This window comes from Pecten maximus, chromosome 6, assembly GCF_902652985.1.
Source record: "Pecten maximus chromosome 6, xPecMax1.1, whole genome shotgun sequence".
In the NCBI taxonomy this organism is placed as follows: domain Eukaryota; kingdom Metazoa; phylum Mollusca; class Bivalvia; order Pectinida; family Pectinidae; genus Pecten; species Pecten maximus.
In genome coordinates this window covers 33,617,014-33,642,980 of record NC_047020.1, presented here as the reverse complement: position 1 = coordinate 33,642,980, position 25,967 = coordinate 33,617,014, and the positions used below count along the sequence as shown (strand labels likewise).

The window sequence follows — 25,967 nt, the reverse complement described above, 5'->3', positions numbered from 1 at the left end:
TAATTACCGTTTAGATACACACTCTGTGATTCCAGTAAACATGTTTATTTCGTACTCGTGAACAGACTAAGTATAGGCGTGTACAACATGTGAATTTGGACACGTCTGTCCAAAACTGTACATAGTCGAACGTCAGCGATATTGCTTTTATTTCGAAAAGTAGAAATGTATTCTGCTTTTTATATTTAGCTATTATATATATAACTACGTATTGGTGTTTTCAGATATCTTGGTGCCTACATAAAGAAAGCATATTTCTGTGCTGAGTACACCGGAAGTTGATACTTTAAACAACCATGTATTCTATTAAGCATGAAACTTTCAATAAAAACGTAAATCTGTACAATAATTTTTGTTGAAATGCTATATTTACCTATTTTCGAATGGATGGGTATATTTAACGGCAAGCAACATGCGCATTAATGATCCCCGAGAAATCACAACTCTTATCTTAATGCACGTCTGCTTCAATGACACTATCGTCTGGATTTATCCCAAACAAAGTCCAATAATAACAGTTATTTGACCACTTTAGTGTATTTCCGCTTCTCATTTTGCATTTCTCTAAATTTATTTTTGAATTGATTTTTATTTTTGGCCGGGACGGAAGTATGAAATGTGAAAAACGATTTTCCTGTCAATTACGTCACCGATACTTGTGTTAATACCTGTATATTCCCACACAGAAATGTCGATCTAAATAGCTGTTATTACCAGTCGCAAGCTACATATGTACATATGCAATTGCTGGTTGTCGTTAACCTTGGTATTTATACATCAATGATTATGTTACAAGAGGCCCTGTGTTTATACATAATTATTATGTAGATATTTACAGCATCCGTTCACTTGTCGAATCAATTGAATCCGAATATGGTCTCGCCGGGTTAATTTGACTAGTGTAAAGTTTTGGAGCAATCCGTATCGGAACAAACCGTAAGTATCCGTGTACATTAGAAAAACATATGGAGCTGTCGAACTAATCAGTTGAAATATTCAGTTATTTACACATTTCACATATCACTATTTTTTTCTTTTTCTTTTTCGAGCTTTGCTGGCGTCCATTCCATAACGAAAACAGTTGCCGACCTGATATGTTTAAATATCGTTTTGAATCAATAATTTACATATATCCCTATTATTTTCTCTCCCCTCCAAAATCCCCCCCCCCCCCCCCCACCGAAATTTGAGTGCTTTGCTTTGTCAGTACCTTTATATAAGATGGAATACCACATTTTTTATTTCTTATATACTTTTATTGACACAAGTATTCAAAATTCCTCATAAATTGATGATAAGGTTATCAAATGTTGGCAGCTAATGATTAACAGGGTAAGATAACTAATATCAATAACATGCATATGTATCTATTTATATATATACATTCTTACATATAATTTGAATAACGAGATACTTTTAGTCACGTTATGGAGATGGCCCATGATAATTAAAAGAGTACACAAAACATAGCTCAAGTCATGACCTGTTAATCGTGACGGAGATTTATAACATAAAATAATTATCAAGGACAATTACAAAATATCGTTTTTCTCCAGGATTACAAGTCATTTCAAATGTTAAGAAATGGAAACAGCTTAACTAATGAATCAACCATACGAAGCGTGACTTCCGCTTGGTTGGTACAACTATGGTGCTAATTTGAGGGTATCGTCTAATTTATCTGAATTTAACCCCCACTTAAAAGGTTATTCGTCCAGATATGCCTGATTTAAATCCGCTAAAGCTTTACTCAATGAAAACTACCAATGGAAATAGATAAATGTCCAGAAAAGCCCCTTTTATCAATACCTATCCGTATATACAACTGTATAAGTTAATGACTTGTGTAAGGCTATACCAGTAACCTTGATATGGTTTATTTCACTTAGCTCACATATGTGGAATGGTTGAACAATAGTTTAATACAAAAAATGTAATAACAAATATGAGTTTCTGTGTACAGTTGAACAACAAAGTTCATATAGTGATACTTCCATACAGGAAAAGAGATGTAACAATTGTACCGAGCGTACAGGATCAGAGATACAACAGTTGTATTGACCGTACAGGATCAGAGATACAACAGTTGTATTGACCGTACAGGATCAGAGATACAACAGTTGTATTGACCGTACAGGGTCAGAGATACAACAGTTGTACTGATCGTACAGGATCAGGGATATAAGAGCTGTACTGACCGTACAGGATCAGAGATATAACAGTTGTACTGACCGTACAGGGTCAGATATACAACAGTTGTACTGACCGTACAGGGTTAGAGATACAACAGTTGTACTGACCGTACAGGGTCAGATATACAACAGTTGTATTGACCGTACAGGGTCAGAGATATAACAGTTGTACTGACCGTACAGGGTCAGAGATACAACAGTTGTACTGACCGTACAGGGTCAGAGATACAACAGTTGTACTGACCGTACAGGGTCAGAGATATAACAGTTGTACTGACCAAACAGGGTTAGAGATACAACAGTTGTACTGACCGTACAGGGTCAGATATACAACAGTTGTATTGACCGTACATGGTCAGATATACAACAGTTGTATTGACCGTACAGGGTCAGAGATACAACAGTTGTACTGACCGTACAGGGTCAGAGATACAACAGTTGTACTGACCGTACAGGGTCAGTGTACAACAGTTGTACTGACCGTACAGGGTCAGAGATACAACAGTTGTATTGACCGTACAGGATCAGAGATACAACAGTTGTACTGACCGTACAGTGTCAGAGATACAACAGCTGTACTGACCGTACATGATCAGAGCTATAAGAGTTGTACTGACCGTACATGGTCAGTGTACAAGAGTTGTACTGACCGTACAGGATCAGGGATATAAGTTTTGTACTGACCGTACAGGATCAGAGATACAACAGTTGTACTGACCGTACAGGGTCAGAGATACAACAGTTGTACTGACCGTACAGTATCAGAGATACAACAGTTGTACTGACCGTACAGTATCAGAGATACAACAGTTGTACTGACCGTACAGTATCAGAGATACAACAGTTGTACTGACCGTACAGTATCAGAGATAAAACAGTTGTACTGACCGTACAGGGTCAGAGATAAACAGTTGTATTGACCGTACAGGGTCAGAGATACAAGAGTTGTACTGACCGTACAGGATCAGAGATACAAGAGTTGTATTGACCGTACAGGGTCAGATATACAACAGTTGTATTGACCGTACAGGATCAGATATACAACAGTTGTATTGACCGTACAGGATCAGAGTTACAACAGTTGTATTAACCGTACAGGGTCAGATATACAACAGTTGTATTGACCGTACAGGATCAGAGATACAACAGTTGTATTGACCGTACAGGGCAGAGATACAACAGTTGTACTGACCGTACAGGGTCAGAGATACAACAGTTGTACTGACCGTACATGGTCAGTGTACAAGAGTTGTACTGACCGTACAGGATCAGGGATACAACAGTTGTACTGACCGTACAGGATCAGAGATACAACAGTTGTATTGACCGTACAGGATCAGAGATACAACAGTTGTACTGACCGTACAGGGTCAGAGATACAAGAGTTGTACTGACCGTACAGTATCAGAGATACAACAGTTGTACTGACCGTACAGTATCAGAGATACAACAGTTGTACTGACCGTACAGTATCAGAGATAAAACAGTTGTACTGACCGTACAGGGTCAGAGATAAACAGTTGTATTGACCGTACAGGGTCAGAGATACAAGAGTTGTACTGACCGTACAGGGTCAGAGATACAACAGTTGTACTGACCGTACAGGATCAGAGATACAAGAGTTGTATTGACCGTACAGGGTCAGATATACAACAGTTGTATTGACCGTACAGGATCAGAGATACAACAGTTGTATTGACCGTACAGGATCAGAGATACAACAGTTGTATTGACCGTACAGGGTCAGATATACAACAGTTGTATTGACCGTACAGGATTAGAGATACAACAGTTGTATTGACCGTATAGGATCAGAGTTACAACAGTTGTATTGACCGTACAGAGTCAGAGATACAACAGTTGTACTGACCCTACAGGATTAGAGATACAACAGTTGTACTGATCGTACAGGGTCAGAGATACAAGAGTTGTACTGACCGTACATGGTCAGAGATACAACAGTTGTACTGACCGTACAGGGTCAGAGATACAACAGTTGTACTGACCGTACAGGGTCAGAGATACAACGGTTGTATTGACCGTACAGGGTCAGAGATACAGAAGTTGTATTGACCGTACAGGGTCAGAGATACAACAGTTGTACTGACCGTACAGGGTCAGAGATACAACAGTTGTACTGACCGTACAGGGTCAGAGATACAACAGTTGTACTGACCGTACAGGGTCAGGGATACAACAGTTGTTTGACAGTAAAGTATCCGAGCTACAAGAGTTGTATTGACCACACAGGATTGACTTTATTGAAATTTATTCATTGAATGCCGATATCTAGTACACTTAAAGAGATATCACTATTACTTCACGACATTTCTCTATAAAGATACGATAAAAATCATTCAGACCTTTAATATGAAATAATTCTGACTATATCCTTATTTCTCTTTTATGTTAAAAATATCTAATATGTAATTTCGCTTGAATAAATGAATAAATGTTAACCTGACATACTCTCTTACATCCACATTTTTATTTTCTCGCTATATTTAGCTTATGCATAACCAAGTTTGACAAAGCTTCTCAGATGTTTGAATGTCATGTCCAATAATAATCTCCATTGATGTAGACATATACCAAAGAGGGAAAAAATAAGATCAATTCGATTAAGCAAACATTCGTACTTAAGCTTCGTCATACATTTTAAGCATTGAAAGGAATGCTCTACGCCACCCACGTGCATCAATGTTGAGTTTGCAATTCGGTTCTTCTTTCATTACAGCATGAAACTAAAGAATATTCCTATCAATGCATATAATTATTTTCTTAGTTAAAACGGAAAAACAAAAGCCGATGCATAAATCCACCAATTAAATGATTTAATTTCGGTTTATATTTTGACAAATCTCTGCGTTCAAATATTCCTTCCGTGGCCGCTTGTTTGAAGTAAGTGACGTCACAGACATCTGAAATTCAGCCGTGGTGGGGTCTCGGCACATTCGAAACAAAAGTTTGCAGACATGAAACGAGGAAGGACACATAAATCTAGAGGATGTAAATCCTTATTGCTAGACGCCGGTTAATGAGTCGCCAGTGATGAAATAACCAGGGCGACATATGTGGAGCAGCATATTTTTGTTTACATTGTGCGCCATGACCAGTAGAATAATATAACGGGGGTTCCATAAAATTGTATGTGTCGATGAAAGTAAGAGTACTGCCAGAGAGCATATTGCGTATTTGCCAGGGTTTTTTTTCTCATTTTTTTTTTTTTTTTTTACATTTTGTAGTCTTAAAAGTCGGACGCATACCTTATACATGTAAGCAGATAACGTTTTGTTTTGATAACGTAAGCCGAGTTCAGTCCGTAGTTAAACACGTGCGAAAATATAGAATTGATTTTATCATCGCAAACCCGTTAATGGTTCATTGTTTTATTTTTCTTCTTTATGCAATGTTTTGAAATATTTTACGTTTTTGCATTTCACTTCATTACAACACTGGAAGGCAGTGAGCCTTACACAATGTGTGTGTGTGTAAAAGATAGTACAGGAACTTCATTCATGAAAAAGAAGTAGTTATTCTAGGTGGCGCGTTGCAATTCACTCCAACAATCATTATCATGTGGGCGGAGCTTAATTGTATGTATGTGTGAGTATCCGTTAAAAAATCATTGGATTAAAGGTTGAAAAATGACAGAAAAATATTCATCCCGTAACTACGCTTGTTTCGCAACTGATATAGCAGGTGATGAAATTAGTAAAAGTGTGTTTTGTTTTTGTTTATACACCGCAGATTGGCCACTTTCAAAGCCTCTGATTGGTCGTTTTTGGCCCCAACAAATATGATTTGCTAATCTCTGACCTTTGACAACGGACTATATTTACTACTCTCACTTATTTTGCTTGTCATTTGTAATTCAAAAAATCATCATGGACATGTTTTGTAGATTTACCGGGGTCAACTTTTGGTGGGGGGAGAGGAAATGGAAAGCTCGATCGATCTTGGGTTAGAGTCGTATGAAAAATGACAAAGGCAGACTGCTCACAGAATTGAGATATCGCATTGATCATGGCGCAATTGACTTCGATAACCAGCAATTAATCATCAAAGTAATATATACCAAATGTACGGAAAGTCGTAGTCATTTGAATTAATATGAATGAAACGTTCGCGGCAACTTACTATATAACGTAGGACCCCGAGCTTCCCTACAGTGGTAGGTCGGTGCCACTCGGCACTAACATTGTCACCAACAGAAGAAACAAATAACAAAGTTCTAATAATTCCACTTTTCTTTATTTAGATTTTATATCCAAAACAAAAATACATGATTCTGTTTTGGAACAATTAACTCGTGTCAGTAAACGGTAGAGAGATTTCATGTAAAAACACCGACACATGTGAAATACACACGGTGCGCATGCTCAGCACTCCAGGTCGGTTTCCGAAATAGTTTTTGAAATTCGCGGTATCTTAAATGACCAAATTTTAGAGTGATTGCTGAATCTGACAGTGATCACTCTTATTTATATTCAGTTTTGACGTTCGCCTTCGAGGTGTCATCTTTGAATAATTTCTCGGAGTCATTTAAACAATTGTTCAATTGATAAAAACACAGCACAATGATTGTCATGTCAATATTTTACATTGTAAAATTACATATTTTACAAATACAGTACCATATTCATTGGTCGTTCATCTAAAAGGATAGTTAACATTCCTTCATTACGATTTTGTCGCGTAGTGATTCGTCTCACAGTATTTAGTTGATACTTTGAGATGATTTGAACTCATTTGTAAGTTGTTATGGGATAAACATGTTCCCAAACGACTGACGGTTATATGCATGTGTTAGTTAATTTTCAAATTTAGGAAAGACAATTGCTAAAGCTCGTGTCTTTTCCAACTTTGAAAATTAACTAACCCGAGTAAGATACACATGACGCACAACTATCTGTTGTTGGGGAACCTCTATATTTGGTTTGGTTTGTTTTTGTTTATCGTCCTACTAACAGCCAGGGTTATTTAAGGACGTGCCAGGTTTTGGAGGTGGAGGAAAGCCGGAGTACCCGGAGAAAAAACCCACCGGCCTACGGCCAGTACCTGGCAACTGCCCCACGTAGGTTTCAAACTCGCAACCCATTGGTGGAGGGCTAGTGTTAACGTGTCGGGACACCTTAACCACTAGGCCACCATGCCCCCCTGGGAACCTCTATATATATCATAGTAACACAAATGACGAAGAAAGGCGATCGTATGTAACGTACCATGACCGGGCCTCCAACTCACGATCAACGGCACCTAATCGCCTAACCAAAACTACCAACAGCTTATACCACTGCGCCACATTCACGTCAGTGATGGTCGGCCGGATACCCTGACATGATCATAGTGACATATCAATCTCTTTGTTTATAATGTAAACCTGGTCGCAATTTAGATACATATGATGGCGAAAAGAGTCAAACATTATGGATACAGTGCTACTCAAATGCAACCAGCTGACTCCGAATGAATTACCATCATACCTCTGCTCTCGTTTCTCTCACTCATACAATGTAGTGGTGAAACAAAATGTCGACTCGTTCAATGTGTCGAGGCCATTATAATAACACTGAAACAGGATTCTGAAAAGTATCATATTACATTCATCAGACCCCATATATATTGCATTCCTCGAAAATCACGTAGCTACAAAATGTATCTTAATGCATAATAGGAGACTCATATTGACGTGTACAAAATAGTAAACAACGGAAGTCTATTGGTATCCGATCTAGCTCTGCCACGCTCTTCCCGTCTCTTCGATTTGTTTGTATTACCCACGACCTAGCTGTCATTCATTCCCTTACGGATTCCGTGCTCAGTTATTCGTTTACGACACTACATGTATCCATGTGATTTAGAAATTGAACAGCGTATATAATAAAAGCAGTAGTCAGAATTATCCATTTTTTTTTTATTAAATAAAATCTTTCATGAGATTAAAAAAAAATATGATCAAATCAGGCTTGGCTATATTTGCTGAAGTCCTGGAGAGCCCACATCCATAGACGATCTCGCTGTTAACGTGCTTTTCCTTCGTGACAGCACGAAACATATATTTGCACGCATAATAGAACAACATAGCTTGCATAATCTTGTGATCTGGGTAACTCTTTTTATACCTGCGTTGAACTGTCACTAGATGAAATCTATCAATTCCAATGTGTTTAATTTTCGATAACTGCGCATAGTGATATAAGCCTTGCGCATCGATATCGGGCGGACTCGTTACGTACTTGTCAAAGTATAACTGCGCGGTTGTAAATTATGATTTTATGCAATACGATCAAAGAAATGTATCTCTATGATGATTGTAAATTCACAAAAAAAAAGAGTTATGTCTTTATATTTAAATAGACATGTTGATTGCATTGTTTTCTTCCCGAACTTTTTTGTTTACTGTCTGTCCATAATTGCATAACGGCAGCGCCATCTAGTGCTTTCCGATGAATTTGGCTGTTCTTTTAAGCTGACCGCTGTTCCAGCGATGTGTGTCTGTTTTTCTTCTTCTATTTTTTCAATTTTTTCAATTTTTTCTTTTTCTTTTTTAAATGGCATTGTGATAGTGATCAAAAGTAAATATGAGGATTGTCGAAGTGTAGTTTTACATTTTATTAAGTGCATTTTTAACTGGTTGCGCTTTCGCGCAACAATCAATATGTACTTACCCCAATGTAAATACGCTTCGATGCAATCACATTAAAAAGTAAACAACGAAATAAACGTAAAAATACATGAAATGATTTCATTTGAAAGATAAAGGTATTTTTTGCAATATACAACACTGAAGTAACAACTAAATTAGACTGACTGAATGAATGAATGGATTGATGGATGAATAGTGAATGAATGAACGAATTAATTAATTACTGAATGAATGAAAGGATGAATGAATAAATGAATGAATGAATACATAGTGAATGAATGAATGGATGAGCAAATAATTGAATTAATGCATGTATGCATGAGTGAATGAATAAATGAATGAATGAAAATAAGACTTTCTTTGTTAATAGTTATACTCGATATTTTTTTCGCTCTTGTTTATATATAAATATGTATTTTTATCTTAGTATTGCACATACTACATATAATTTTGTGAATGTAATATTAAGAAATTGCATTCATTTATATATAATTTAATGTCAATTTGATGAATATGTACAAATTTTTATTTTATTTTTATTTTTGTCGTTAATCATCAATCGAAGACAAAGGACAAAAACACGAACAGGCCCAATCAATAAAGAGCATTAATCCGTAAAGAAATCATTCTATGTTCTATATTGGATTATTAACTATGGATACCTTGTAATTCACCATAGTTTAGATTTGCAAATAACACAAGGGCCGCAGTAAAGGTATGTGTTGTGTTTCAGATAGAATATAATATCACACCCTATATCGAGTGCATTCCGGATATACTGACCCTTACTCCGGGACAGTTATTACGTTGTATCTTCATGTTCCGTGCATCCGGAGTTCTGCATCTTGCTTTTGGTTTTCTTTTCATTACTGACGCTTATGTACTTCTGTACACGGCTAAGAATGATGCGAAGGGAGTGTAGGAATAGGATGTCTTAAAGCATTTTTACATATTCGGATATAGCTTTGACATTTTCCCAAACTCTTTTTGGTGTACGTTTATGGATATGGTTTCGTTGACAGTATGATGTGCACCTTGTCAATTTCCTCAGACAATTAACCAGTTAACACCTCTGTATAACAAGGTGACAATGACGTGAGAGACAATTATCGTCAGGTCAATACAAATTTGCTTCGTTAAGCAGATAAATGTGCGCTAGACCATGGGTAACCGTGCCTCTATATCGCTCACTCGGACATCGTTATGTAGTTTACTTACATACTGCTTGAAGAGTTCGTTCCTCATGTCTGCTTTTATCAATTATTGAATGGTATTGGTTATTACTAACATCTTTGTTGCTACGTGACAAGTTTTTTAATTGTTGGCATATTCCGGCAGTTTTCTCACGACCCAAGTTATTTCTATATTTTTTTTTTTCGATTTTTTGATTATGACGACTTGGTGTCTCGTGTCTGACACCAAATCGTCTTCATCTTCTCTCAATTATTCGATACGCCATATTTCTGAAATCCGATTTCACCAATTCCACGACATGTTATTGTAGATTTTTATTAAAGGAAGGATACTCTGACGTCATAGCACTTCATGATGTAGGGTAGTTCTGGAAAACTGTCTATATAACGAGACGTTACCAACATATCCGGTCTTTTGAGGCACTAGACTTTTTTACCAACTCATCTGATCCTTTTAGGCGCTAATCTTTTCTTTCAATTTATCTGGTCCTTTGAGGTGCTAGGCCTTTCTGCTAACTAATGTGATCATTTGAGACGCAAGGCCTTTCTACCAACTCACTTGGTCATGACCATCGTGGTCATCCTCATCATTATACTCTCATCATCATACTAATCATCATCATCTCAAAGTCATGATCATCATCATGTTCACGATCATTAACATCCCCATTATGATCCTCCTCCTCCTCATCATCCTCATGATGATGAGGAGGATAATCATGATGAGGATTATCATCAAACCAATCATCATCGAAATCTCATCATCATACTAAATATCATAATCCAATCCTCATGATCATCCTCATCATCATAATCTCATCATCATGATCATCATCATGATGATGATGATCATCATCATCATCATCTCCTCCTCCTCCTCCTCCTCCTCCTCCTCCTCCTCCTCCTCCTCCTCATCATCTATCAACTCATCTGGTCATTTGAGGCGCACGGCCTTTCTAAATGTTGTTTGGACATTGACTCTACTGTAAACAACGTCTAGCACACTGTGTATATTTCAATTTTAGCAATTCAAGCGTGGGCATTATACCATGGAGACAGAATTATATTTGGTGACAATATTAAATCAGCCCTGCGTTATCGACACTATTGCCTGACGCAGTCGTGTATCTTCTTTCACAAGATAATTTAATGGCATTACCCGGTTTAACTTGTACTTCACTTGGAGGAAGGTATCACTGTTACGTCTTTAACCATTCGAAAATTATATCTGTACGTGTATAATATGTAGTTATAAGGAAGTGATTATTAAACGATGTACTGTTTTTAACCCTTTTTGGCTATGACTTTTAGTTCTCTGGGGCTATTTATTGCCCAAGAGAACTATAGCCATCGGTCGAAAAATGTGCTGCTTTGCACCTTGTAAACAGATTTTTAGCCTAACTGTGCATTCATGGCTGTATGTATCAGTGTGATGTCAGATAATAGGAATTGTGAAGCTGTTGTGTTGATAACAATCAAAATTATTCCATATCAGCTAGAATTCTATTAATTTAAGAACATTTAAGTTTTAATGACTATTTTTAGAAACAACGGTCATGTATATGATACATTGTACCTCTTACTATAGGCGACACCGTTGGGTTAAACGTTGTACACATGTATTCATGGCCTTGCTATTTCCCCCTTATCAACAACAATAGGGAGCGCACACAGTGCGCCAGCTCAAAAAAGGGGCCGTGTTGACAGTTGTTCCTCGCTGTCTGATTGGGTCTGTGACTAAAAGTTCTTTTCCATATAAATATGACCGGAAAAATTTGGAATTTTAGCTGAGAAAGTCGTAAGGGCTGCACTGTATCGTTCTCACAAACAAATTTTAATTACCAAATGCAAGAAAATTGACAACAATAAATTGAATGATAAAACCATGCCCGAGAACGACATGACCCTTGGCCTCTTCTATATATGGTTAACAGATTCAAAATGTAATGAAATTTCAATCACTGAACACATTATAAATTGATATTTTAGCGTGACGGTGCAATATGAACAACATTTTAGTACACAAGTTGGAGTGATATACATATACATGTATATGATACGTACACTATTTAAAAGAAATTAAAGTAGTCCTTTTTCATCAATTTAGATGTAGTTTAGTTAGATAAAAAATATCTAGATCCGTTGTCATCTAATGTAAGTTGAAGAGAGGAGTGATATAAATCCTGTAAAACGGACACCAGTATGGAATGGTAATCGGAGTTTGATGTCATAAACGGATACCACGCTAAGAACTGTGAAATGGAAAGCTTAAATACAGCGATTCAGTATTAAAATCTACACCCCTTGGGATGATGGTAGATTCATATAAAGTCAACTTTCTGAGTGTGTTCTACGTTCCATCATCAGGAACATTGCCAATGTGTGTGAGTTTACGGCTGGGCAGGATGGAGTAAATTTAGAGGCTTACAACGGCACGACTAGGGTATACACATACAATGTAGGTACCGTACACTTCTAGACTATCGGCTCCGTGCTTCCTCTCGTTAACAGTCAAGTGCGCGCTTAATTAACTTTAACTCGAAGTTAATTCAATAATTGTCACTACACAAGTTCTATATTGATTTGAGCATGATATACGGCTATCCCCACGCCGCTGTAACCGTTTGAAATATTAAACAAGCCCTGTGTATGAACTTATCAAAGCATGAGTGACATGAAATATAACTTTCCGATACACATTTTACAGATTATTGTATCCGGAGTTTACACCAATATTAGTGTATTCCTCAGAGTTGGAACTCTCTAACTGGGAGGTGTAAAAGTGATATATAGGCGTTCTGGCAAGTTTGCTGCCATATGGCTTACCCAATTATCTGAATTGACTACAACCTAATTATTTCATTATGATGATATAAGTTCTATGCTGGTGACCAGGGGAATGGTCATCTATTGCCGTTCTTCCTTGTATGTACATACACTCTCCAAATGCATATATAAATATATTTGTACTGGTGCTAGTTGGGTTGTATAGCTATTGGACAGGATCAATCATCGATGGGTGTTATATTGCAAGAACTGTTTGAAACACCCACCTGCTACAGACAGCTATATATGCATAATCGATACCGCCGTCGCGTTCTCGTGTGATAGTGCGCGTGAGTTTGAAGCGCTGATATTTGAGAGAGCACACTCGCCAATTCGCCAGTAGCTCCGGAATACCGCGAAGGGAACACGTGGTTTACGGCAGAACTTTTCATCGAGAAAAAAAGTGTATTCTAATATTCTGCCCAACTTGGAAATCCGCTTAAGTTACTTTGGAGCATTGTGTTTGCTACGCTTGTGCTAATTGGAAATATTTTGAATTGATTATCGAATCTTCGGGAACGTAATAAAATATGAGCTGTGAATAAACCCAAAATAAGTAATTAAACACCACACTAGCATGGCGACGGACACGGGTAATATTAGTGATATGTTAAGTGACGCACCCGTCCCGTCAGTAAAGATAAACGAAATGGCTTTATGGAATGCTTCAAATACTTTTGATAACATTTCTGGTTGGGAGAATTCTACCATTAATGGAAGTTTTTCCAATATTACCGTCGATCCGGTCTTGCAGAAGTTTCTTCCATGGTCCCCGCCTGCCCTAAGCTGGTTATGGATACTGCTAATTCCTTTGTACATTCAGATATTCATTCTTGCTGTTCTTGGAAACGCCTTGGTTATTTTGACCTTGATACAAAACAAACGTATGCGGACAGTCACCAACGTATTCTTGTTAAATCTGTCCGTGAGTGATCTTCTCCTGGCCGTCTTCTGTATGCCATTCACCATTGTACCAATGATGCTCAAGAATTTCATCTTCGGGGAGACCATGTGTTTCCTCATCCGCTACTTGCAAGGTAAGGTACAAATCAAAATCAAAATTTAACAAAAGACTGATTTTCTTGCAGCAAAAAAAATATTAATATATTTGTATATTGCCCAAAATGTTGAAGCAAGTATTTTTTTCATCGCGTCAAACTTTAAGTGTCGATTCGTCTGTAATTATTAAGCGATTCATATATAGTTTGAAATCGACAGGTAAAGTTTATAAAAAATTAGACATCTTGAGTACAAGAAGGTGACCTTTATAATAAATTGTGTTAATCTACAAAAGAAATACATATTTTAGATATATACTTTTGGATATATATGTTCAATATTCTAGATCTGTAAGACATTCCAGCTTGATTAGATATACATTGCATCTACAAATAATTAAGGGTCTTATAAATAATTCCTTTATTTGAATATGATTTACATACGGAGATGGCTGCCTGCCTAATAACTGACCGTTCCATCGGTACGGAAAGGTGATGCTACATCACGGGAATTTGTCAAGTCCGGAATCTCGTTAGCCTGAATAAACCTCAGCCTTAGATTCGTCTGGATATCTTTCATATTCACCAATAATTCCCCTCCGGACTTCAGTTGTTTAAAGGGTGGAAGATATAAGGCTTCGAATAAAAAAAAAAATGAAAAAAACGGAGAACATAAAAAACCAATAACGGACTGTAAGACAAAGATAACAATATCGATTTGTACAACAATGAGAATAATATAAATTTGTATAAAAATGAAATTAATATCGATTTGTAGAACAATGAGATCAATATCGATTTGTAGAACAATGGGAATGATATCGAATTGCAGAGCAATGCTATCAACATCGATTTGTTGAACAATTACATCAATATTGATTTATAAAACAATGAGAACAATATCGATTGGTAAAGGAATGAGAACAATATCGATTGGTAAAACAATGAGAACAATATCGATTGGTAAAACAATGAGAACTATATCGATTTGTACAACAATGAAAACAATATCGATTTGTAGAACAATCATCAATAACGATCTGTAAAACAATTAATACAATATCGATTTGTTGAACAATGAGATAAATACCTATTTTTACAACAATTACATCAGTTTGTACAACAATGAGCACGATATCGTCTGTTTTTGTTTCTTTGTTGTTGTTTTTTTATTTGTAGAACACAACATCGATTTATAGAACAATGAATGCAATAAAGATCTGTAAAACAATGACAATAACAATCTATGGAACAGTGAGAACAATATCGTTTTGTACAACAATGAGTACTACAGTGATCCGTAACAGATTAAGTACAATGAAATATATGTTAACAGGTTCTCTGATTATCTTATCACTAACTCTGTATATCATTCTAGGTAAAGTGTTGAAGAACATTCGTTTAAAGACTCTTGCCTGTATGTATAACACTATCAAGTTGTGTTAACTAGAGACTCACTACTAGGTCTGACGAAATGAATATTCCCCTTTTCACCCTTAACCCTAAACTATGGCCTCTGTACCCTTGTCCATTATCAGAGGAAATGATGCTGTGATATATTCCATAATTATTCCTCCATCATAGATAGCAGTTATATATAGCTGTTACTTGTTCTATTTTTATGGTGGATGAAGGAACATGGAACTATGTTTCTTCGTTTTTCCTCAGTTTACAAGCATATTGTTCTATTCTCTTTTAGAGAACATGACATCATAAGGATAAGGCATATTTTAAAATGACACTGCACATAATGCTAGCTCTGCATATCCTTTTTTTTTTAAAATAAAGTAGCGAGCATTTTACAATATGGTAACAGTTCTAATTGTTGTTTATTTCATCAGTTCCTCAAGTACTCCGATACCGTCGTTGTAAAATTTTATAACCTTTAAAATTTGCGTTATTTTCTTTAAATTTATCTTGCACATACGTGTAATATTATCTGAGCCCTTATCTGTTTGCTATTCAGGACAGGTGTTCTGCTGTTTTTACTTTCTTTCACATTTCTTGCGGAAGATCAAATTCATTTTGAAGTGATTCCGTACATATGTATGCTTCGATTAAATTCTAACTAGGTTTTTGGTTCTAGAGTAATTAAGCGCGAGTCATGAACTAGGCGTCAATACATCTCATAGTAAACAATTTGAAATATGTTATTTAACATTCTTTTAATGCTATATAGTTCTTTTTATAATACATGAACAATTTGATATGATACACATGTCATATACCACAAAAAGATGTTCGAAATTTCTTGATAGGATTTTTCTTATTAAGTTTCGATTTTTCCAATTATTATAATTAATTCATTTTTAAATTTGTATTTAAAGATTTCATTCGCGTATGTATCATTAATTTTAACCTAGACGACAGCGGGACACTGTTGCTATTTCTGAATTATCTTTTGTTGTTATTTACTGGGACGTATTTATATACGACATTATATATCATACCTTTGTCACCACCTTGGACATTAGCATGTACAATACACAATGGCGGTATTCAGTAACCATTCTCCTAATTATACCCGATAAGATCTAGAGACTGTTGTATAAACGGAGCATTATGGTATCAGGCTTTTTAACTTTACCTACACTTTTTAAATACTTTGCTTGTAACTCTAGAACTCATGTCAAGAACTGTCAACGATATCTATCTTATGATCAAACATTGTGAAAAGAGTTTGGAACAATAACATCGTGTATGTATCCGCTCTAGTATAAACGAGTCAATTCATCATAGGCATAGCGCAGTTCTCAATATATTGAACATTACTCTATTTAGATTTAAAATACTGACACAATTAAAAGCTACAGCTAAACATGAGTGAAGCTGAAGGACCGTTACTTCATATACACCAACAAGATACAGAGCATAACTACAACTGGACTACACTAGCACATGATACAGAGATCAGACTCTCAATTTCCATAATGATAAATAGTCTGCCACGGTAAACGCAACCAAACAGTGGCAACGCATATAAAAGACAGTATTATGCCTTTTACACAACTGCAGACAAAAAAAGGTGTAAAAGACAGGTACTATTCTATAGCAATATACCGTTGGTCATCACCGTAGGTTTCTTACTTTTTCCGACTATGTTTGATAGTGCAATTCGTGATTCCTATAAATAAAGCGAGCAGTAAAGCGAGCACGCATCTTGTAGAGAAACAACAAAATGGCATGTTGGAATGTGCTGACTACAAGCATCAACACAAACATTGGTGTTTTACACACAAAGTACAAAGCAATTAGTTCATTGTTAATCTGGTCGAGATAATCTCGCCGTCGCTGCCTCTTGTAATTCATTTGTGTGAGGTTTATCGCAAGAGCAGATAGAGACAATGTAAATATTCGTCATGGCAAAACCGGCGCGCTATTCATGACAAATAACCAGTGAACATCACATGCTATTTTTACACTAGCTTAACACTCTTTCATATGATGGATGTGATCAAGATTCTACAATTCGTCGACAGAGCTAGAGACGCATATCCCTATTAAAGTCTAATGTTTTTTTTTCTTGTACTTTATCCATGATCTCCATCAAATTCGGTACTTTATTGATATGATGCTACCGTTGTATGGATATCATGATAACACAAAAGTTTTGTTTACACTGGTATTCTCTTCATGTTCCATCAAAATTATCACTTACTGATATATATGTGTATCTATTCAATATCTCTTAACGTAACAACACCCAGTGGATCTAAACAAACATGCAATCGTAAACATGCAATTGTCTTGTAGTTATAATAATGAGAGTATAATTATCGGGATAGATTATGTTGCCGTTCATGACATGCCATTTCTCATGAATGGGCGTCAGCAGGCCTAATTACAATAATGAGAACCATATCATCGAATACCAACGTAGCTGTCAGTTCCGCTGGAAATCTTTCCCTGTGATTCTCTACCTACATTCTCATGTCGCTCTAAAATCTCATGTGAAATTGTGCAACAGCGAGACTCCATTTTGTTCGAATGCCTCTCCACGAACACCAGAATTAAACGCTATAATGCCATAAACAAACGGTTTTTGCTGGTTTTGTTAATGTTTGGCAAAGCAAAAGAAACATTAAGGTAAAAACGAAATAAACAAATGAAATTAAAACCATACTTCTGCCATTTTGAATTCAGAAGGAAATTTATCGACGTTGGGTTGAATCGTTTGGTGGCTTTCAAATAACGTATCGGAAAATGATTGTTGTGTTTCTTCTGCTTAAAATGTCGACAGGACAAATGCACAGTCGAGTTGTTCGTGGTTGAGAGGAACTTCCAGTCCAATTAACTAAAATAAAAATAGGTTTCACCAAAAATATTGATAAATAAGAGATATTTTAATAAAGCATTACTACGTCTTAACCATTAAAATGTAGCCCTATCATTTACGGACATATACAGTTGAGTTATGTAAAGACCTGATGACTGATATAAATGAATGCGATGTGGTAACTATCATTTAAGATCATATCTACCTACTGTAGTTACGAAACCATTAATAAAACACTTCTGATAGCGACATCATCAGAAAACCTTTACATTTTCTTCGATGTTTATTAAGACGTTTTGAACCAATGCTTTTCAATGACTTAATTGACGAGGGAAATGCAAAAGTATATTGGATGTGTTGCTCTTATAATAAATTGAATTTTAAGTGAACTAAAAGTAACAACAGAGAAAATCAACATTTAAACCAAACCAAAACTCTAAATCCTTCATATCGACAAAAGAGGACACATTGTAAACAACTACAAGTAGAATGCAATGCGTCCCGGAACATCAAGCGTTTCTGATTCATGCACCATGTTGAGAATATTAAGTTTTTCATAATGTTAAAATTTTCTTCTAAATTGAAATTTCTTATGACCGAATGTGTAAGGAATTTGTGATATATTGAAAGACATGGGCTCGATCAACTCCTGATGATCAAACTAGAGATCAAATTAATCAATAATCATGGTCTTACCTGCAATGCGGTTATTTGTATTTTTGGATGTACTGCAAAGAAAAAGACATCCGCAGCCAGATAGTCGACAGTGATCTTGGGAAAAACTAAGTGCGATCCGGGCATTCGTTAAAGAGATTTGATCTGTTCTAAGATACCTGATGTAAATGATGCTTGTTTTTAGTTTCAATTCCTTATAAATCAACATATCTACGACCACACACCCGCACGTATCCAACTTAGTCATCCTACAGACGTCAGCAACGTTATTCGCATGATCCCCTTTTCTCCTCGATTGACAATTTGTCTATCCCACTTGTCAATTATGTTACTAAGTTCACCTTTTCCCGGCAGCATCATCGACTAGGAGCAGTCAGATGAACCAAATTGGATCACTTCAGTGCTAAATTATATACTTAAAGAAATTTATCGTGTTTTGAAACGAAATCGAACGCGACGTAAATGGTCCACCTGGTGACTACATATATTCCATGAGGTTGTAAAGTTGACTTCATTATTCTGAGTAAAATGTTTTACTAAAATGTTGAAAGTTCAGGTCATCATTCATTTGATTAGGTGGAACTTCTTGCATGTTATTACTTGCTCCCAAAATGTTACTTTTGCGAAAAACAGGAAATACTTAAAGATATACGAATAAAACATCGAAGAATATCAACATAATAACGAAGCCATAATGAAAAATTAAAAGAAAGGAGGACAAAAAATAAAAATATAGACTTGGATGGATAAGCATGAAGAAAGGAGAATTAGACGATGTGTTTCGGAAGAGTAAGTGTCTTCTGCTTTATCGACGACACCCGCCCTACAAATCTAGGTCACGACGACACCCGCCATACAAATCTTGGTCACGACGACACCCGCCATACAAATCTAGGTCACGACGACACCCGCCATACAAATCTAGGTCACGACGACACCCGCCATACAAATCTAGGTCACGACGACACCCGCCATACAAATTTAGGCCAAATCCACAATCATAAATCAGAGTTAGGCGATGATAACGGAGCCAATTGACATATCAACAAGCAACACTTACGTTTATAAATGGACATTATATTTCAGGAAATATAAAATGCATAACAAATCATTTTTGAAGCCTGCATTATTATAACATTGACGTGAAGTATTCCCGAAGCGGGGAGCTAGATCCTCACATGTCAACACTCTCTGGAAGTTATGATTCAGTATATTTACTATCGACCGCAACAGACAATTGCTTTCCATAAAATCCCTTGATATCGTGTTATTTATCGCAAAAAAAACTGAACAATGTTAGAATTATCAAACTAAAACTTGAAAAGATGAGCAAAACATTGCTAAATATGTATTAAAAGCTGACATTTCTTAGGTGTTCTCTTTTTGCTATTTTGTGAAAATAGAAATAAAAATCCGAATAAATGTATTTAAAAAAAAGAAAAAGGTTTCAACGTTTTAATTGTTGTCTGTGTTTTGATTTCTTTGCGAAAATATCCTTGATATTTCAGGGTTTCCGTTCATCTTCTCTCTCTGCATCCCCGGAATACGCAACGGCAAATCAAAGGCTCAGTTACCGCCTTCCTGTGCATTAAATATAAAAACTAAAGAGTTTGATCCAGTCCAGATCACCTAACCGTTTGAGTGACTGATTTTGAAATTTAATTGTAAAGAGCCTAGTCCTGTGTCTTGTCATGACATCTACTATTGAGTGCATAGAGCGAAAGTGAACGTAACGCTTGGAGGATGGGAGAAATGTGCCCTTATGGTTTTGTTACTGCGAACACTTTATAAATCGAAAATAACCTCTCCTAAATTGTAGGCCAAGTTTCAGAATTTATGAGTGTAGGGCACATAAAAATTGAGTAGTAAATCTAATCAGAGCTTTACAGTTAAATAGATATAATTTGTCTCTATGGCATTTAAGCCCTTTTACATTTCAAGGACTCTTACATCGATCCAATGTCATATACACCTGTATGCTGCAGACAAGATGTGTCTACACATGCAGGAGTATGTATGAGAGAAGGCAATTTACATACAGGCATGCATGCTTTTACCTATATGTATAGACCTATTACGTAGTTGTAGTATGTACGTATCTTAGTCACGAGATCGTTGGCAGATTACCGATTTAGTTATTAACTGGTCGTTGCTGTTCATGCTCTATACGTAATGCTCCGTAACCATCAACACACGTAAAATGTTCTCCCACCTGAGTTCGTAATTGTTTTAGACATGCTAAAGAGTACATCTACGTATCCGTATACTATAAACCATGATCCCGATAGGTCTCGCTGCACGTGTACTCAAATTAATGATGTTCGTGACGAAACCGATTAAGAATTACTCGTCCAAAATTCGAACAATAAACCTAAACTTCAATTGTATATTAGCGATGGCTAATCTGATTATTTTCATGTAAACGGAGTTTTTATTCCTTTTTTAAGTGTCTAATACAGAGTCGCTAGTGGCTATTTGACTCTCAAGTGTATTACTTTGCTAGAATTTGTTTCTATGTGCGTGTATTACATACCGCTCTAGGAAGATCTAAACAGATAAAATTGATTATAAAACCAAAGACAAATAACCATCGATAAAACTGGCATCAGTTGCTAAGAACCACTATGCAACTTTTATCCCAGGTGTCCTGCTTTCAATGTAATGTAATTTTGTAATAAAAAATGAGGTACCTCCCTTTAAGTATTTATTTTATTGTATTGTTTATATTTATGTTATTTCAATTCAAGATATCTGTAAGAGATGTCTATTTCTGTCTAGTTCTTATAACACTGTTATTAAATCCATTTACCTGTATGAATTGTTGAAATGAAATATCGCTTTAAACCAACCTTTTATCCTTTATTATGTCCACCAACTGCAATAAAAAAAGTTCCATCGTCTCGCAAATATATAGGGTCTAGTAAGTAATAACGACGGTATGGTCCAATATAGGTACTGGATCCTAACAAACAGATGTTCTCTGGATGTGTATTACTAGAAATATATAATTTGTCAAGAAGTAATAACGACAGAACAGACAAGTAAATTGCCGAATTTTCGAAGCAATCTGCCCCAACACACATAGCGTCACATGGTGGTCACATAGCGTTCCATCATAGAATACAGCTCTGTACATGTCACGCTAGCCTCCGCCTTTGGCCCAGGCCAGTCGAAGGGCTCATGGTTGTTATTTCAACAACAACAAAAATACTACTCTTATTGTATCTTATTGTATTTTCTAGTACTGTTTATATATCATGTGATTGTATTTGTATTCTCCGTGTCTTGATAAAGGGACGGATTGCCTCGAAAATTTGACATTTTTTACTGTCCACACTGTTTCTTTGCCCATAATTATATATATATAATGTTGCTGTCATATCACGTTTACGTTATATTAATGCTTGTCCTTATTGTAAGATATTTAAGCATGTGTTGTAATTACTACAACGGTTCTCGCTTTAGCAACAAGATATTAGTTGACCTAGATTCAAATTGTTGGTATCGTCGTGAGACGAGGAACACTTTCATTGGAACATATAGCTTGTTCCAATACCTTGTTTTAAAAGTGTACGCTGCTTTAAGCCCTGCTATGCGGTTAACTGTCACCAAAATAGTTCATACTGTACATCATACGTATATAGATATATAAGTCAATTTTCCAGGTTTACATATTATCTCCTAGAATTTACACTTTTTCTGTCGATAAATTCGACTGGACTATGGAACAAATACAAGCAAGCATACTGGAATTTTCAAAATATGTTGCGTTCATTTAATTTCCCAGAAAATAACTACATGCAATAGGATGCATGACAAAAAGACTTGTGGGCAACTGGTATGATATAGTTTCAATACCAGAAAGTTTAGGGATTGTATAGAAGACACTATGGATATCACTTTCTGATTTAAATTTGTTAACAGATAGGAGTGCAGCTGTTTCGTCTTCCTAGCTAAGGGTCGTTAATGATGCTGGAGTTAAAAATGTGGAAATCGTGAAGAGACATTCCGGTAAAAGAGGCCTAAATCAATATCAAAAGATTGAAGGGAGGTTCATTAACTCAAGAATTAAAAACATGTAAGGGTTTTTAAGTAAAATTACCCGCCCTGAGAGTTTATACAGTAAAAAATAAAAGCCAAATTTTTGGGCCCAAAAAGTTTGGGAATAAAATTCCAAACACAGTTTATTCCAATCTCATTTAAAATTTCAAAAATTTCTTTTTGGCTTTTTTATAACTTTCCCGTTTTTTGGAAAAAAATGGGTTTTTTTCCCGAAATAAACCATATTTTGAAAAAAAAAAAAAATGTTTTAAGCTAAATTTTTCAAGCTTTGGGGCATGGAGAATACATTGCTTAACCGCGGGGCCCGAAAGCCCCCCGTTTTAAACCAGGGGTTCTTTTTTTTTTTTTAAAAGAAAAAATGCCCCCCCCTTTTATTGCATTTTTGTGTTTTTGGGGGGAAACTCCCCAAAACCCCCTAATTTTATTGTTTTTTCGTTTTTAAAGATTTTATTCTTGGGAAAACAAATAAAATTAATAAACAACGACCCAAAAATTCCCATAATTGGATGAGTTTAATCCTGTAAAACCCGGGTAATTATTTTAAAGGAAAGGGAAATACTAATTTTTGGGAAATTAGATTTTTGTTAATTTTTATTTAAAAAATTTTTAATCACCCTTTCCTTTTACCCCATTTTTTTATGGTTAAAAAATTTTTTTGAAAAATTGCATGAAAAACAAATTTTGGACCCCGGAATACAAAATAAAAAAAAAGGTTTACCAAAGGTTTAATTTTTTTACCGAAAAAAGGTTTTAAAATGGAATTCTTTTTCATTAGAAAACAAATTTCCCTAAATCGGGTTTACCCTTAAATTTTTCAAAATCTCACTCTTCCCCCCTGGTACCCCACAAAACAAACTTTGGGGAACTGATTTAAAATTTAGTTTTTCAAAACTTAAGCCAAAAGGTTACAAAATATAAGGGGGGCTTCTACTTAGACAACTGAAATCCTTACCATTTTAAATGGATCCCCACCTTTTTTTCCCAAAGTCTCCCAATTTATCATAATACGCTTCCCTTTTTTTCCCCCCGTTCCACCCCCTTGGGGTTTTTCCCGGGTATCCCCTTTTTTTTAAATTAAAAATGTTTCTAACCTACAAATTTATCCACCTTTGGGGGGTTAGTACCTTCATTTTCACTGACAAACCCCGGGTAAACATTCTCCCTTTTTTTTTAAAAAAACTATTTTTTACATTTTTCCCTTTTTAATCCAAAAACCAAAATTTTAACGTGCCCAACTATTCTTAAAACAAACCCCAAAATTTTAATTAAACTGAACACCAACTATATTCCCCTTAAATATCTAAAAAACCTTAATTTCTACACTTAGTTTTTAAGTTAACATTGTTTTAATTTTAAACCCCCCTTTTTGTTCTACCTTTTTTTCACACTAGGTCTACAGAAAAACCCCCAACATTTTTACAAAAACTGAATTTTACAGGGGTTTTTGTAATTAAAAAAGGGTTTCTAGGGTATTTTACCCTCTCTAACCTAATTACATTTTTCTTAACCGGGTCTCACCTTTTTTTACATATCCACTTTCTTTACCCCTTTTTATCCCACACTATTTCCAACTGTATCTCACACTATTTCACACTGTTCCCCCTTTTCACTTTTACCCCCCACTTAGTTTTACACGTATCTCACCTATTTCTAACCGATCTCACCTATTCTCCCCCAAATTCACCTGTAATTATCCCCTATTTAACCTGTTCTCACTTTTTTTAACACTGTATTCACATAGTTTTTACACTGATCTCACCTAGTTTAACACTGTTTCTCCACTTTTTCAAACGTATCCACAAGTTTTAACACTGTATCTAAATTTACTTTAAATTTCTCCCACTATTCCCTGTATCCACACTATTCTAACCTGTTCTCACACTAGTTTTAACACGTTCTACCCCTTTTTTCTTACCTTTTCCCACAAACCCTACAACTATCTCACACAGTTTTAACACTTATCTCCACATTCTAACCTTTTACCAAAACACCCACTAGTTCTAACAGCTCACCTATTTTTTCACCTTTATCCCACTAGTTCTACACGTATCTCAACTGTTTTTACACTTTCTCACCTATTTTTACCTGAAATCCAACATTTCACTTACTCACACTAGTTTTACACTGTATCTCAATAGTTTTTACCTGTATCTCACCTAGTTTTACACCTGTTCCCCCCCTAGTTTAACCGTTCTCCCTAGTTCTTAACGTATTCACACTATTCTTACACTGTTCTCCACTAGTTTTTACCTTATCTCACACTAGTTTTTCCTTATCTCACACTATTTTACACTGTATCTAAACCGTTTTTACACTGTATCCCACTGTTTTACCTGTATCTCAACACTAGTTCTTAACAACTTGTAGCTCACACTAGTTCTAACACTGTAATCTCACAACTAGTTCTTACACCTGTATCTCACAATAGTTCTTAACACTGTAATCTCACAATAGTTCTAACGACTGTATCTCACACTAGTTCTTAACACTGTACTCACCACTAGTTCTTAACACTGGTATCTCACACTAGTTCTTACACTGTATCTCACACTAGTTCTAATACTGTATCTCACACTAGTTCTAACACTATATCTTACACTAGTTCTTACACTGTATCTCACATTAGTTCTAATACTGTATCTCACACTAGTTCTCACACTAGTATCTCACACTAGTTCTAAACTGTAATCTCACACTAGTTCTAACACTGTATCTCACACTAGTTCTAACACTGTATCTCACACTAGTTCTTACACTGTATCTCACACTAGTTCTACACTGTATCTCACACTAGTTCTAACACTGTATCTCACACTAGTTCTTACACTGTAATCTCACACTAGTTCTTACCTGTATCTCACACTAGTTCTTACACTGTATCTCACACTAGTTCTTACACTGTATCTCACACTAGTTCTTACACTGTATCTCACACTAGTTCTTACACTGTATCTCACACTAGTTCTTACACTGTATCTCACACTAGTTCTTACACTGTATCTCACACTAGTTCTTACACTGTATCTCACACTAGTTCTTACACTGTATCTCACACTAGTTCTTACACTGTATCTCACACTAGTTCTTACACTGTAT

General features: G+C 35.8%; 1 protein-coding gene across 1 annotated transcript in view; it reads left to right on the top strand.

Moving 5' to 3' along the window:
• The first annotated feature begins 13,088 nt into the window (after positions 1–13,088).
• The window catches only part of LOC117329588 (cholecystokinin receptor type A-like), a 54,796-nt gene continuing 41,917 nt past the window's right edge, over positions 13,089–25,967 (top strand). The window contains exon 1 of the mRNA XM_033887599.1: positions 13,089–13,897. Within this exon, the coding sequence (XP_033743490.1) occupies positions 13,438–13,897 (460 nt within the window). The 5' untranslated portion in view covers positions 13,089–13,437. The remainder of the gene's footprint in view (positions 13,898–25,967) is intronic.